Below are 16,967 nucleotides of genomic sequence, written 5' to 3' on the forward strand. Positions count from 1 at the left end.
TTCCTTTCCTGGGACGGTCCTTATGTGAGCCAGTTTCTTTGTAGAGCTTGATGGTTTTTGCCACTGCACTTGGGGACACTTTCAAAGTTTTACCAATGTTTCGGACTGACTTACCTTCATTTCTTAAAGTAATGATGGCCACTCGTTTTTCTTTACTTAGCTGCTTTTTTCTTGCCATAATACAAATTCTAACAGTCTATTCAGTAGGACTATCAGCTGTGTATCCACCAGACTTCTGCACAACACAACAGATGGTCCCAACCCCATTTATAAGGCACAAAATCCCACTTATTAAACCTGACAGGGCACACCTGTGAAGTGAAAACCATTCCCGGTGACTACCTCTTGAAGCTCATCAAGAGAATGCCAAGAGTGTGCAAAGCAGTCATCAAAGCAAAAGGTTGCTACTTTGAAGAACCTAGAATATAACACATATTTTCAGTTGTTTCACACTTTTTTTGTTAAGTATATAATTCCACATGTGTTAATTCATAGTTTTGATGCCTTCAGTGTGAATTTACAATTTTCATAGTCATGAAAATACAGAAAATTCTTTAAATGAGAAGGTGTGTCCAAACCTTTGCTCTGTACTGTATCGATTTAAAATATCATATAAGTGTTACTCCATAATAAACAGATCTCAAACAATTGTATAAAAGCAATAAATATTTTACTAAGGCACACAACTATAGAATAAAAATAAAAAAATTATGATTACAATTAAGAAACAATGAAAATAAAGGAAGGCAGATGAGAGACACAAAATAATGAGGGGAATAAAATACAAGGGCTAGCTATCGGATGGCAGAATACTACCCAACCCACGGACAAATGCGACAATATTTTTAGAAGAAATCAGGCAGGTTATTCTAATCTTGGTCACACTGCCCAGCACAGCTCAGCTCAGCCCAAGATTGCAGCGCTCAGCCCAGCCGAGCCCGGCCCAGTGCAGCTCAGTCCAAATTTGCAGCAATAAAAAAGAAATTTGTCATTGGCTTCTATACTGTATCAGGTGGAGGCTGATATGGTGGCACATTCTGATTTTATTTTTGGGTATGTCTGACTATAATACATTTCTATCTCTGTACTATTGATTTAGTTTTGCACTATTTGTGTGAATTACACCCCACCACATTTCTATGGATCTTAGGCCGGAGACACACTGGTGCGAGAGACGGCCGAGTCTCGCTGGTTAAAAGCAAGCTGTGGCACCTGCATTCCGGAGCTGAGCGTGCAGCTCCATGTATTGCTATGGAGCCGCACGCTCCGCTCCGGAGTGCAGGTGCCACAGCTTGCTTTTAACCAGCGAGACTCGGCCGTCTCTCGCACCAGTGTGTCTCCGGCCTAACTTGAATCTCTTGGATTTTTTAAATTAACTTTGTGTATATATATATATATATATATATATATATATATATATATATATATATATATATATATATATATATATATATATATATATATATATATTCATTCACATACATTCCTGTGTTCATCAGTCCTTGTTAGTATTCTGCTATCTGTAACCGTGGAATAGCAAATGTGCTCCTATACTGTTCCCCGGCTGAGGGGTTTCTAACTATCCCTGTGCCCTGGATTACCCCTGATGGTAGGGACGCCTTGGTCTCGTATCTCACTATGCTCCTGAGTAGCACTAATTTGTTAAGTGTATGGGGAGAACAGAAACAAGACAGACAGGGCAAAACAGATGCACAGTCACACTGCACTTTCACAGGGAAAAACACTAAAGTTCAAAAATGTAGAGCCTGGGGGTAACAAAGTAACAAAGTCACCAAGTGAAAAGGAAAGGTTTCTCCAAATACCGCTCACAACAACATTGGAATAACCACCAGTTATACAGGATGAATCCACTCCTCCAGATGATGATAGTCTAGCTATAGCTGGTATTACCTGCATTTTATATAGAAGGACAGCAGACATGACTGGCTCTCCCACAGCAAGTGACTAAATAAGATAAACAAGCTTAGCTCAGGAAAAAATAACTCTTGCTAGACTGACTAGGAGTCATGCCAGAGTTGCCCTGCGCTGATCAGAGCTATCAAAGGAGATAGAAGGAAGAGAATCTGTGGATTACACAGACCCTGATTCCACCATGACAGTTGGTGACACTTACAAAAACCTCCTTGTGACAAGTGTCTACCCCTTGTAGCATGGCTAAAGGGTGTGTAGTCGACGGGAGGTATGTGCCACATAAGTGCCTTGTTGCTGTAATGTAGCCCGGAGTATTTCTTTGTTGTATATAACCATGTATATATGTGTGTTCCAGGACCTGTGGTGATGTCAGACCACATGGCTAATCATGTGATGGGTTACTGGGTGTGGTTAGCTCTATATAAGACAGGCAAATGCTTAACACAGGGGTTATTGTCATGAATCCCCAATGGCGAGGGATAGCACAGGACAAGCAAAGTATAATAAATATCGGACGAGCTCTAGGGTGATGGAACCTGGGCTGACCGCTGCCCTACGCCTGACAAACGCAACTAGAGATAGCCAGGGAGCGTGCCTACGTTGGTTCTAGACGCCACGCACCAGCCTAAGAGCTAACTAGTACTGCAGAGAAAACAAAGACCTCACTTGCCTCCAGAGGAATTAACCCCAAAAGGTATAGTTGCCCCCCACATGTATTGACGGTGAAATGAGAGGAAGGCACACACATAGAGATGATGTATATAGCTTTAGCAAATAGAGGCCCGCTGAAAACTAGAAAGCAGAATGATACAAAAGGGGACTGAGCGGTCAGCAAAAAACCCTAATCAAAAAAAAACATCCTGAGATTACAAGAACCCATGTGCCAACTCATGGCACATGGGGAGAACCTCAGTCCACTAGAGCAACCAGCTAGCATAGAGACATTCTAAGCAAGCTGGACCAAAAACCAAACAACTGAAAATCAGCACTTAGCTTATCCTGAAAGATCTGGGAGCAGGTAGGCAGGAACCAAACAGAGCACATCTGAACACATTGATAGCCGGCAAGGGAAATGACAGAAAGGCCAGGTAAAATAGGAAACACCCGGCCCCTGATGGACAGGTGGAAACCAAAGGCCGTAACCCACCAAAGTCACCCAGTACCAGCAGCAACCACCAGAGGGAGCCCACAAACAGAATCCACAACAGTACCCCCCCCTTGAGGAGGGGTCACCGAACCCTCACGAGAACCCCCAGGGCGATCAGGGTGAGCTCTATGGAAGGCGCGGACCAAATCAGTCGCATGAACATTGGAGGCGACCACCCAGGAATTATCCTCCTGACCATAACCCTTCCACTTAACCAAATACTGGAGTTTGCGTCTGGAAACACGAGAATCCAAGATCTTTTCAACAACATACTCCAATTCTCCCTCCACCAGCACCGGAGCAGGAGGCTCGACCGAAGGAACAACGGGCACCTCATACCTCCGCAACAACGACCGATGGAACACATTATGAATAGCAAACGATGCTGGGAGATCCAAACGAAAAGATACAGGGTTAAGAATCTCCGAGATCCTATAAGGACCGATGAACCGAGGCTTGAACTTAGGAGAAGAGACCTTCATAGGGACAAAACGAGAAGACAACCACACCAAGTCCCCAACAAGAAGTCGGGGACCCACGCGGCGACGGCGATTAGCAAACTGCTGAGTCTTCTCCTGAGATAACTTCAAATTGTCCACCACCTGATTCCAAATCTGATGTAGCCTGTCCACCACCACGTCCACTCCAGGACAATCCGAAGATTCCCCCTGACCAGAGGAAAAACGAGGATGAAACCCCGAATTACAAAAAAAAGGAGAGACCAACGTGGCAGAAGTAGCCCGATTATTAAGAGCAAATTCGGCCAGTGGCAAAAAAGCAACCCAGTCATCCTGATCAGCAGAAACAAAACACCTCAAATAAGTTTCCAAGGTCTGATTAGTTCGCTCCGTCTGGCCATTCGTCTGAGGATGGAATGCAGACGAGAAAGACAAATCAATGCCCATCTTGGCACAAAACGTCCGCCAAAATCTAGACACAAACTGGGATCCCCTGTCAGAAACGATATATTCCGGAATCCCATGCAAACGAACCACGTTCTGAAAAAACAAAGGAACCAACTCAGAGGAGGAGGGCAACTTAGGCAAGGGCACCAAATGAACCATCTTAGAAAAGCGGTCACACACAACCCAGATAACGGACATTTTCTGTGAAACCGGGAGATCAGAAATAAAATCCATGGAAATGTGCGTCCAAGGCCTCTTCGGGATGGGCAATGATAACAACAACCCACTAGCCCGTGAACAGCAAGGCTTAGCTCGAGCACACACTTCACAAGACTGCACAAAGGTACGCACATCCCTAGACAAGGAAGGCCACCAAAAAGACCTGGCCACCAAGTCTCTTGTACCAAATATTCCAGGATGACCAGCCAACACAGAAGAATGGACCTCGGAGATGACTCTACTGGTCCAATCATCCGGAACAAACAATCTTTCTGGTGGACATCGATCCGGTTTATCCACCTGAAACTCCTGCAATGCGCGTCGCAAGTCTGGGGATACGGCGGACAATATTACCCCATCCCTAAGGATACCAGCAGGCCCAGTGTCTCCAGGAGAGTCAGGCACAAAACTCCTGGAAAGAGCATCTGCCTTCACATTCTTTGAACCTGGCAGGTATGAAACCACGAAATTGAAACGAGAAAAAAATAACGACCAACGAGCCTGTCTAGGATTCAAACGCCTGGCAGACTCAAGGTAAATGAGATTCTTGTGATCAGTCAAGACCACCACGCGATGTTTAGCACCCTCAAGCCAATGACGCCACTCCTCAAATGCCCACTTCATGGCCAAAAGCTCCCGATTACCCACATCATAATTGCGCTCGGCGGGCGAGAATTTTCTAGAGAAGAAAGCACATGGCTTCATCACCGAGCCATTAGAACTTCTCTGTGACAAAACCGCCCCCGCTCCAATCTCGGAAGCATCAACCTCCACCTGAAAAGGAAGTGAAACATCTGGTTGACACAACACAGGAGCAGAAGAAAACCGGCGCTTAAGTTCCCGAAAGGCCTCCACGGCCGCAGGAGACCAATCAGCAACATCAGCACCCTTTTTAGTCAAATCAGTCAAAGGTTTAACAATACTGGAAAAATTAGCAATGAACCGACGATAAAAATTAGCAAACCCCAAGAACTTCTGAAGGCTCTTAACAGATGTAGGTTGTGTCCAGTCACAAATAGCCTGAACCTTAACGGGATCCATCTCAATAGTAGAAGGAGAAAAAATGTACCCCAAAAAATAAATCTTCTGGACTCCGAAGAGACACTTTGAGCCCTTCACAAACAGAGAATTGGCCCGCAAAACCTGAAACACCTTCCTGACCTGTAGAACGTGAGACTCCCAGTCATCAGAAAACACCAAAATATCATCCAAATACACAATCATAAACTTATCCAGATATTCACGGAAAATATTGTGCATAAAGGACTGAAAGACTGACGGAGCATTGGAGAGTCCAAAAGGCATTACCAAATACTCAAAATGGCCCTCAGGCGTATTAAATGCGGTTTTCCACTCATCACCCTGTTTTATCCGCACCAGATTATACGCACCACGAAGATCTATTTTAGTGAACCACCTAGCCCCCTTAATGCGAGCAAACAAATCAGTAAATAATGGCAATGGATACTGGTATTTGACTGTAATCTTATTTAGAAGGCGATAATCTATACAAGGCCTCAGGGAACCATCTTTTTTTGCCACGAAAAAAAAACCTGCTCCCAGAGGGGACGAAGATGGACGAATATGTCCCTTTTCCAAGGACTCCTTAATATAATTCCGCATAGCAGTATACTCTGGCAGTGACAGATTAAATAAACGACCCTTAGGGAACTTACTGCCAGGAATCAATTCTATAGCACAGTCACACTCTCTATGAGGAGGGAGCGAATTGAGCTTAGGCTCCTCAAAAACATCCCTATAATCCGACAAAAACGCAGGGATCTCCGAAGGAGTAGATGAAGCGATAGAAATCGGAGGTGCATCATCATGAACCCCCTGACATCCCCAGCTTAGCACAGACATTGTTTTCCAGTCCAGGACAGGATTATGAGTTTGTAACCATGGCAGACCAAGCACTAGTACATCATGTAAATTATACAGTACAAGGAAGCGAATCACCTCCTGATGAACGGGAGTCATGCGCATGGTCACTTGTGTCCAATACTGCGGTTTATTCATAGCCAATGGTGTAGAATCAATTCCCTTCAGAGGAATAGGAACTTCCAGAGGCTCTAGACTAAAACCGCAGCGTTTAGCAAATGACCAATCCATAAGACTCAGGGCAGCGCCTGAATCCACATAGGCATCGACGGAAATGGAAGACAGTGAAAAAATCAGAGTCACAGACAAAATGAACTTAGACTGCAGAGTATCAATGGCAAAAGATTTATCAACCCTTTTTGTGCGTTTAGAGCATGCTGATATAACATGAGCTGAATCACCACAATAAAAACACAAACCATTTTTCCGCCTATAATTTTGCCGTTCACTTCTGGAGTGAATTCTATCACATTGCATAGTCTCAGGTGCCTGTTCAGAAGACACCGCCAACTGGTGCACGGGTTTGCGCTCCCGTAAACGCCGATCAATCTGAATGGCCATAGCCATAGACTCATTCAGACCTGTAGGCGCAGGGAACCCCACCATAATATCCTTAATGGCCTCAGAAAGACCATTTCTGAAGTTTGCAGCCAGGGCGCACTCATTCCACTGAGTAAGCACCGACCATTTCCGAAATTTCTGACAATATATTTCCGCTTCATCATGCCCCTGAGAGAGGGCTAATAAAGCCTTTTCAGCCTGAATCTCTAGGTTAGGTTCCTCATAGAGCAATCCCAATGCCAGAAAAAAACGCATCCACACTGAGCAATGCAGGATCCCCTGGTGCCAATGCAAATGCCCAATTCTGAGGGTCGCCCCGTAGGAACGATATAACAATCTTGACCTGTTGAGCAGGGTCTCCAGAGGAACGAGATTTCAAAGAGAGAAACAATTTACAATTGTTCCTGAAATTCAGGAAGGTAGATCTATCTCCAGAAAAAAACTCTGGAATAGGAATTCTAGGTTCAGACATGGGAGTGTGAACAACGAAATCCTGTATGTTTTGAACCTTTGCCGCGAGATTACTCAGGCTGGAAGCCAAACTCTGGACATCCATGATAAACAGCTAAGATCAGAACCATTCAAGGGTTAAGAGGAGGTAAGAAGCAGCTAGACAGCAATTAAGGGCTAGGCAGCAAAACTCTGAAGGGAAAAAAAAAAATAAAATTTCCCTTGAACACTTCTTTTTCTCCTGCTTCAGCCCAAACAATTAACACTTTGTGGGCCGGCTATACTGTCATGAATCCCCAATGGCGAGGGATAGCACAGGACAAGCAAAGTATAATAAATATCGGACGAGCTCTAGGGTGATGGAACCTGGGCTGACCGCTGCCCTACGCCTGACAAACGCAACTAGAGATAGCCAGGGAGCGTGCCTACGTTGGTTCTAGACGCCACGCACCAGCCTAAGAGCTAACTAGTACTGCAGAGAAAACAAAGACCTCACTTGCCTCCAGAGGAATTAACCCCAAAAGGTATAGTTGCCCCCCACATGTATTGACGGTGAAATGAGAGGAAGGCACACACATAGAGATGATGTATATAGCTTTAGCAAATAGAGGCCCGCTGAAAACTAGAAAGCAGAATGATACAAAAGGGGACTGAGCGGTCAGCAAAAAACCCTAATCAAAAAAAAACCATCCTGAGATTACAAGAACCCATGTGCCAACTCATGGCACATGGGGAGAACCTCAGTCCACTAGAGCAACCAGCTAGCATAGAGACATTCTAAGCAAGCTGGACCAAAAACCAAACAACTGAAAATCAGCACTTAGCTTATCCTGAAAGATCTGGGAGCAGGTAGGCAGGAACCAAACAGAGCACATCTGAACACATTGATAGCCGGCAAGGGAAATGACAGAAAGACCAGGTAAAATAGGAAACACCCAGCCCCTGATGGACAGGTGGAAACCAAAGGCCGTAACCCACCAAAGTCACCCAGTACCAGCAGCAACCACCAGAGGGAGCCCACAAACAGAATCCACAACAGGTTATGTGTGGAGGTGCTAGCCTCCAGAGTGTGTTAAGGCACAAGGTCTGAGCCTGAATGACTGGACACTTTGTTTTTCTTTTCCTGAACTAAAGGCTATTTGTTTGCTGTTATTTTGCCATGTGGTTTATGAGGTAATAAACCCTGTGAACTTTTTAAAGAACGTGCCTCCTGAGTGTCAGCCATCGCACCTGAGTGAGTGAAATCCCTACAATTGGTGATAGACGTGCGGGCAGCGTTCCCAGTAGAGACGAAGAGTCTGTTATTGGATGTCCTGGGTCAAGTCTGTTGTAAGCCAGCAAGCATTGCCGGGGAAAATGGAGGACCTGCTGAAACACTTGGTCCAGTTGCAGGAGCAACGGCAGCAAGAGACCAACAGGCTGTTGATGCAGCAGATGTAACAGAACCAGCAGGAGCAACGGCAGCAGATGCAGCTTCTGGCAACCGCCATCCAGGGCAAGACGAGTGCCCCAACCCCAGGTTTGGCTGATGACACCCACGTCCGGAAGACGGTAAGAAGCGCATTGCAGAAAATGACCCCCGGGGATGATGTTGAGGCCTTCCTGATGGTGTTTGAGAGGGTCGCTGAGAGGGAAAAACTCCCACCAGAGCAGTGGGCAGAGGTACTGGCGCCATACCTGACGGGAGAACCCCAGAAGGCGTACTATGATTTGACCTTGCAGGATGCCAAAGAGTATCACAAATTGAAAGTCGAGATTCTCCCACGTTTGGGGGTGACACTGACTGTCAGGGCACAGCGAGTTCACAGCTGGGCCTATCACCGGGACAAACCGCCTCGCTCTCAAATGTTTGATCTGTTGCACCTGGTCCAGAAATGGCTGCAGCCAGAGTCGTGTACACCTGCACAGATGGTGGAACGGGTGATGATGGATCGGTTTGTGCATTCCCTCCCGAGGTCCATACAGACTTGGGTTGCCCAGGGTGATCCCCAGAATGCTGACGAGCTGATCGGACTGGTTGAGAGATACCAAGGGTTGGAAGGCTCCTCCGGGAGGCAACCCATGCCGTACTGGGGGTCCCAGAAGGGAGCTGAGTCCCAAAAAGGGGTGGCGCGTCCAAGGTCACAAAGGGCGGGGGAGGTGGTGCCCAAGGTCCCTACGGGTGATATTATTTGCTGGAGGTGCCACGGGCCAGGACATATAGCTTGTGATTGTCATCAATTTATAATTATAATTGGTTACTTTAATCAGGATTTGGCACGTATGCACTTTTATATTGTTTTATACTGAGTTGCGCTATTTACACTTTCTGCACTCTGTCACTATGCAGTGATTGGCATCGATTTATAATCATAATTGGTTACTCTAATCTGGATTTGGCACTTGTGCACTTTTTTATTGTTTTATACTGAGTTGAATTTGGCATAGACATTTTAATTTGGATTTGGCACTTGTGCACTTTTTTACCGTTTTTTATTGAGTTGGACTTGGCAGAGAAATCTCTAATTACGTGGTGTCAGCGTAATCCAAGACATCCTGTTATTGTAGTGGGGCTGGAGTTAGGAGTGGTATTTCACACTTTCATCCTGATCTTCCTGGTGCAGCGCATGTTTTGTAGTTTTTACATTTAATATTTATATATTTTATATTTGTGGATTTATGTAATTTTAATATATTTTGTAACCATTGTCACGCATAATAATAATAAAAATATATTCTGATAAGTCCATGTCCTGGTATTTCATCTGGTTCTTTTGACCCTTACTGAATTGTTTTGGTTCTAGTCTGGCTGCTGCTGTGGTTTCCACAGCGATTGTTACACAGTGCACTTGGGTGACGCATATAAAATTTCTGTATACTTTCTTTACATATACAGATATACGAATGAAAAATTGATTTATTTGCAATTTATTTTATGTGTACTGTGTGACATATATTCAGGACATATAGCTGCCCGTTGTTCCCAGACCACTGAGCAGATGGACTGCAGCATGGGACGCCGTTGTTCATACTATGCGTATCCAGCCTGCAGTGTGAACTCTCCGCCCAACGAGGGACCTCAAGCGTTCCCCGTAAAGGTGAACGGTCGAGCAGTAACGGCACTGTTAGACTCGGGGAGCCTAGTGACCCCGGTGAGGGCCACTTTTCCTCTCCACCTGCTCCCGGGAAAGAAGGTTGGAGTGCGGTGCATACATGGTGATGCAAAGGACTACCCTTTGGCCAGGGTAGACATTGAAACGGCATGTGGCACTGAGTCCCACATAGTCGTCGTCGTGCAGGACTTGTTGCACCCTATAATTATTGGCCGGGATTTCTGTTTGTTTTGGGATTTGTGGGGAAAAGGTTCTGAGCTCCCTAGCAAGAGTAGGGAACCAATGAACCCTGGAAGGGTGTCGCCACACCAGGAGTCAGACAGGTTTCCTTTTTGTGTTCTGGTTGGGGATGAGGAGGAAGTGTCCCCTGCATCTGACATTCTGGAGTTAGAGGTAACCGGTGAAAATTTTGGGACTGCCCAACATAGGGACCCCACTCTGAGGGAAGCCTTTAATAATGTCACAGTTATTGACGGGGTGGTACAGGAGCCGGGGGCAGAAACAAGATTTCCCCATTTTCTGATGAGTGGGGAGTTGTTGTACCGGGTCACGAAAATAAGGGAGGAGTTGGTAGAACAGTTGGTAGTGGCGGGTCCATCTAGACGGAAGGTGTTGGACATGGCCCATTCACACATCTTGGGTGGACACCTAGGGGTGGAAAAAACGCAGGAACGGGTTGTGCAGAGGTTCTATTGGCCTGGGTGTCACCGGGAAATAGTGAACTACTGCAGGTCCTGCCCTACATGTCAGCTAACTGCTCCCACTCCTCATTTCCGGAACCCCCTTGTGCCCCTGCCCATTATTGAGGTGCCGTTCGAGAGAATTGCCATGGACTTGGTCGGTCCCTTAGTTAAATCAGCCCGGGGCCATCAGTATATATTAGTCATCCTGGACTATGCCACACGCTATCCTGAGGCAATTCCTCTGAGAAATTCTTCCTCGAAGAGTATAGCCCGCGAGTTGGTCCATGTCTTTTCCCGGACAGGTCTGCCGAAGGAGATCCTGACTGACCAGGGGACACCTTTCTTGAGCAAAGTGATGAGGGAGTTGTGCAAAACCCTGAAAATCTCCCAGTTGAGGACCTCGGTGTACCATCCCCAGTCAGATGGCCTTGTTGAGAGATTTAACAAGACACTGAAGAGCATGCTGAGAAAAGCTATAGAGAAAGATGGTAGAGACTGGGATTGTCTCTTACCCTACCTGATGTTTTCCATTCGTGAAGTTCCACAGGCCTCCACAGGATTCTCACCGTTTGAGCTTCTATATGGCCGACATCCGCGAGGACTCCTGGATATAGCCAAGGAAACCTGGGAAGCCGAAGTCACGCCCCACAGAAGCGTCATTGAGCATGTGGCCCTGATGCAGCAGAGGATTGCAAAGGTGATGCCTATTGTGAAAGAACACCTCCTCCAGGCACAAGAAGCTCAGGCCAGAGTCTACAACTGGTCTGCAAGAGTGAGGCAGTTCAATCCGGGAGACCGAGTTCTTGTGTTAGTTCCGACGGTGGAGAGCAAGTTTTTGGCCAAATGGCAAGGGCCATATGAGGTTGTCGAGAAACTTGGTGAAGTAAATTATAAAATTCACCAACCAGGAAGACGGAAACCATTCCAAGTATACCATGTCAACCTCATCAAGCCGTGGCAAGATAGAGAGCCGACAGTAACTCCATCGTTGTTAAGCAACCCAGAAGGTGAGGTTGGAGCGGTTACTATAGCGGAGATGCTATCGAAGTCCCAGAAACAGCAGTGCCGGGAGTTACTCCAGAAAAACAGGGACCTGTTTTCAGAGTTGCCAGGACACACGAAGGTCATAGAGCACAAGGTCCTAACAGAGCCACATGTGCGGGTGAACGTGAAGCCCTATCATATTCCTGAGGCTCGTCGAGAAGTTATCTCCAAGGAAGTGGAGCGTATATTGAAGCTTGGAGTCATTGAGGAATCCAAGAGCGGTTGGTCGAGCCCAATTGTCCTGGTCCCAAAACCTGATGGAGAGTGGAGGTTTTGCAACGACTATCGGAAGTTGAATGAGGTCTCCAAGTTTGACGCTTATCCCATGCCCCGCGTTGATGAGCTCATCGAAAGGCTTGGGCACGCCAGATATATATCCACCTTGGATTTGACAAAGGGGTATTGGCAGATCCCCATGGCACAGGAAGCCAAGGAGAAGACGGCCTTTTCGACACCTAATGGATGCTTCCAGTATGTCCGGATGCCGTTTGGCCTACAGGGAGCTCCGGCAACCTTCCAGAGGGCTATGGATAGAGTCCTTGCACCCCATAAGGCCTACGCTGCTGCGTACCTAGATGATATCGTCATCTTTAGCCCGGACTGGGAGAGTAATCTGGAGAAAGTCCAAGCGGTGTTTGATGCTCTAAGAGAGGCGGGGTTTACAATAAACCCGAAGAAGTGTGCCTTGGGTAAGGAAGAAGCTAAATACCTAGGCTATATAGTGGGTCATGGAGAAATAAAGCCCCAAATCAGGAAAGTGGAGGCAATCCAAACATGGCTGAAACCACTCTCCAAAAAGCAAGTTAAAGCCTTTCTGGGAATTGTGGGATATTACAGGAGGTTCATCCCGAACTTTGCCACAGTGGCTGCGCCTCTGACTGATCTGCTAAAGGGGACAAAATCAGTGATGGTTAAATGGTCCGAAGAGACAGAGTCAGCCTTCCAAGAGTTGAAAGGGGCTCTATGTAAGCAGCCCGTTCTGATGGCCCCAGACTTTAATAAAGAATTTATTCTTCAGACAGATGCCTCAGATGTTGGGGTAGGAGTAGTCCTTTCCCAAGAGCTACATGGGAAGGAGCATCCTGTCCTCTATCTGAGTAGAAAGCTGTCCTCATCTGAGAAGAACTACTCAGTCGTGGAAAAAGAGTGTTTGGCCATAAAGTGGGCGGTGGACACGTTACGGTACTATCTGCTGGGTCGTAAATTCAGATTGATATCTGACCATGCCCCAGTAAGATGGATGAGGGAAACAAAGGGTAGAAATGCTAGGGTCACCCGTTGGTTCTTAGCCCTGCAGGACTTCAGTTTCCATGTGGAACATAGGGCCGGAAAGCTGCACGGTAATCCGGATGCCGTATCAAGAATCCCTTGTTTAGTGGGGAAAAGTGCCAAGCCCCACGGCTTTAGGCAGAGGGGGAGGTATGTAGCATGGCTAAAGGGTGTGTAGTCGATGGGAGGTATGTGCCACATAAGTGCCTTGTTGCTGTAATGTAGCCCGGAGTATTTATTTGTAGTATATAACCATGTATATATGTGTGTTCCAGGACCTGTGGTGATGTCAGACCACATGGCTAATCATGTGATGGGTTCCTGGGTGTGGTTAGCTCTATATAAGACAGGCAAATGCTTAACACAGGGGATATGTGTGGAGGTGCTAGCCTCCAGAGTGTGTTAAGGCTCAAGGTCTGAGCCTGAATGACTGGACACTTTGTTTTTCTTTTCCTGAACTAAAGGCTATTTGTTTGCTGTTATTTTGCCATGTGGTTTATGAGGTAATAAACCCTGTGAACTTTTTAAAGAACGTGCCTCCTGAGTGTCAGTCATCGCACCTGAGTGAGTGAAATCCCTACACCCTTGAATTGTCTTTCCTTCATTATGCTACATCTCTCATCGGCCTCCCCTTGATTTCATTGCTTGTTGATTTTAATTATTATCTTTTAAATTTTTATTCTATAGCTAGGCACTTCAATAAAATATTTATTGTTTATAAATGATGGTTTGATTTGAGAATATCATGGAGTAACACTCGTATGATAATTTAGGTTTCATCTGTGTGCTCTTATTTATTTTAGAATTACTTTTTGGATTATTGGTTTCTCTACCTCTGATATATATTTAGTAATCCTTACTGTACAAGTATTAAAAACTATAATTACTGACACTTTCAAACACTAGAAAGGAAATTATATAATACTAACTCGAGTGGAGGAGCGAATAACTACTACCATATTACCCCTGAGGACAAAAATATATCTATACTTCTCCTATCTGCAAGAATATAACTACTATAATACTGCCTCTATGTACAAGAATATAACTACTATAATACTGCCACTATGTACAAGACTATTACTACTATAATACTGTCCCTATGTACAAGAAGATAACTACTATAATACTGCTCCCTATGTACAAGAAAATAACTACTATAATACTGCCCTCTACGTACAAGAATATAACAACTACAATACTGCCCTCTATGTACAAGAATATAACTACTATAATACTGCCCCTATATACAAGAATATAACTACTATAATACTGCCCTCTATGTGCACGAATATAGCTACTATAATTCTACCCATATGTACAAGAATATAACTACTATAATACTGCTACTATGTACAAGAATATAACTCCTATAATACTGCCCTGTATGTACAAGAATATAACTACTATAATACTGCCCCTATGTACAAGAATATAACTCCTATAATACTGCTCCTATGTAGAGGACTATAATTCATATAATACTGCTCCTATGTACAAGAATATAACTACTATAATACTGCCCCTATGTACAAGAATATAACTACTATAATACTGCTCCTATGTACAAGAATATAACTACTATAATACTGCCCCTATATACAAGAATAAAACTACTATAATACTGCTCCTATGTATGAGAATATAATTACTATAATACTGCCCTTATATACAAGTATATAACTACTATAATACTTCCCCTATGTACAAGAATATAACTACTATAATACTGCCCCTATGTACAAGAATATAACTACTATAATACTGCCCCTATGTACAAAAATATAACTACTATAATACTGCCCCCTATGTACAAGAATATAACTACTATAATACTGCCCCTATGTATAAGAATATAACTACTATAATACTGCCCCTATGTACAAGAATATAACTACTATAATACTGCCCTCTATGTACAAGAATATAACTCCTATAATACTGCCCTCTATGTACAAGAATATAACTACTATAATACTGCTCCTATGTACAAGAATATATCTACTATAATACTTCCCCTATTTACAAGAATATAACTACTATAATACTGTCCCCTATGTACAAGAATATAACTACTATAATACTGCCCCCTATGTACAAGAGTATAACTACTATAATACTGCCCCCTATGTACAAGAATATAACTACTATAATGCTGCCCTTATGTACAAGAATATAATTACTATAATACTGCCCCCCATGTACAAGAATATAACTACTATAATACTGCCCCTCTGTACAAGAATATAATTAACACAACACCCTGCTCCCCGATTCTCACCTGTTCCGATTGCAGTTAGAAACAAGGGGGTAAGAAGCAGAATATGCCGCAGACTTTCCATGTTCCGTGCGCTGCAGTCACCCGGTGGATAATGTTCTGTGTTTCCTCGCAGTGTGATCTCAGGTCACAGACGATGATAATGTTCTCGTTACTGTTTAACAAATCACAGTATAATTTCTGATCATCCACCAGTACCAACAATAGCCAGTAACAGAGCTGCACCCAATATGTCTATAATCCAACGTGTGAGCACCTGCCAGTATACACTGTAGGGTGGATGCAGCAGAGCGTTAACCCTTGAGCAGGATTTAATTTATTTCGTAGAGTAAAAGTTTAGTAATTTCTCATTCACTTATTTGATTTTTATAGGATGATATCTGCAGGCACGACCGATCTCTTCACCAGTGCAAGGGAGCCAGCTGTATGGCAGTGCCAGCGCTCGGTATTTCCGGCTATTTCATGGCTCACCAGGTGAGGTCGATTCTCTAAGCCATAGGTCAGGGTGAGATGCACGGGAAGGAGGAACAGTAGAGCTGGAGATGGTGGAAGCCACTTAGAACTGTGACAGAGGATGTGCAGACTAACAGCATGGAGGACCACAACCAGGCTAGCAGACAGCCGCATTGATATAGCAGAGCTGGGTGTGCGAATAGCTGACATTGTGAAAACTGCGGAAGAACCCATTGATAGCAAAGCTAGGGTAACTATGTGACTTATCTAGGAGACCGCACAATCACACGGACCAGCTGTCAGTATACGCCATGTATGACCCTACAATCACACGGAGCGGGTGGTCAGTATACACCATGTATGACCCTACAATCACACGGAGCGGGTGGTCAGTATACACCATGTATGACCCTACAGTCACACAGAGCAGGCGATCAGTATACACCATGTATGACCCTACAATCACATGGAGCGGGAGGTCAGTATACACCATGTATGACCCTACAATCACACGGAGCGGGCGATCAGTATACACCATGTATGACCCTACAATCACACGGAGTGGGCGATCAGTATGCACCATGTATGAACCTACAATCACATGGAGCGGGCGGTCAGTATACACCATGTCTGACCCTACAATCACACGCAGTGGGCGGTCAGTATACACCATGTATGACCCTACAATCACACGGATCTGGCGGTCAGTATATACCATGTATGACCTTACAATCACACGTAGCTGGTGGTCAGTATACACCATGTATGACCCTACAATCACACGGAGTGGGCAGTCAATATACACCACGTATGCTCCTACAATCACATAGACCGGCGGTCAGTATACGCCATGTATGACCCTACAATCACACGGTGCGGGCAGTCGGTATACAGTATGTATGACCCTACAATCACAAGGAGCGAGTGGTCAGTATACATCATGTATGAAACTACAATCACAAGGAGCGGTCAGTCGGTATACACAATGTATGATCCTACAATCACATGGAGCGGGCGGTCAGTATGCACCATGTATGACACTACAATCACATG

General features: G+C 44.9%; 1 protein-coding gene across 1 annotated transcript in view; it reads right to left on the reverse strand.

Moving 5' to 3' along the window:
* Positions 1-15,669, reverse strand: part of LOC143807345 (fatty acyl-CoA hydrolase precursor, medium chain-like) — a 33,646-nt gene extending 17,977 nt beyond the window's left edge. The window contains exon 1 of the mRNA XM_077288785.1: positions 15,465-15,669. Within this exon, the coding sequence (XP_077144900.1) occupies positions 15,465-15,525 (61 nt within the window). The 5' untranslated portion in view covers positions 15,526-15,669. The remainder of the gene's footprint in view (positions 1-15,464) is intronic.
* Between the last annotated feature and the right edge of the window lie 1,298 nt (positions 15,670-16,967).

The sequence above is a fragment of the Ranitomeya variabilis genome, chromosome 2 (genome assembly GCF_051348905.1).
Source record: "Ranitomeya variabilis isolate aRanVar5 chromosome 2, aRanVar5.hap1, whole genome shotgun sequence".
Taxonomy (NCBI): domain Eukaryota; kingdom Metazoa; phylum Chordata; class Amphibia; order Anura; family Dendrobatidae; genus Ranitomeya; species Ranitomeya variabilis.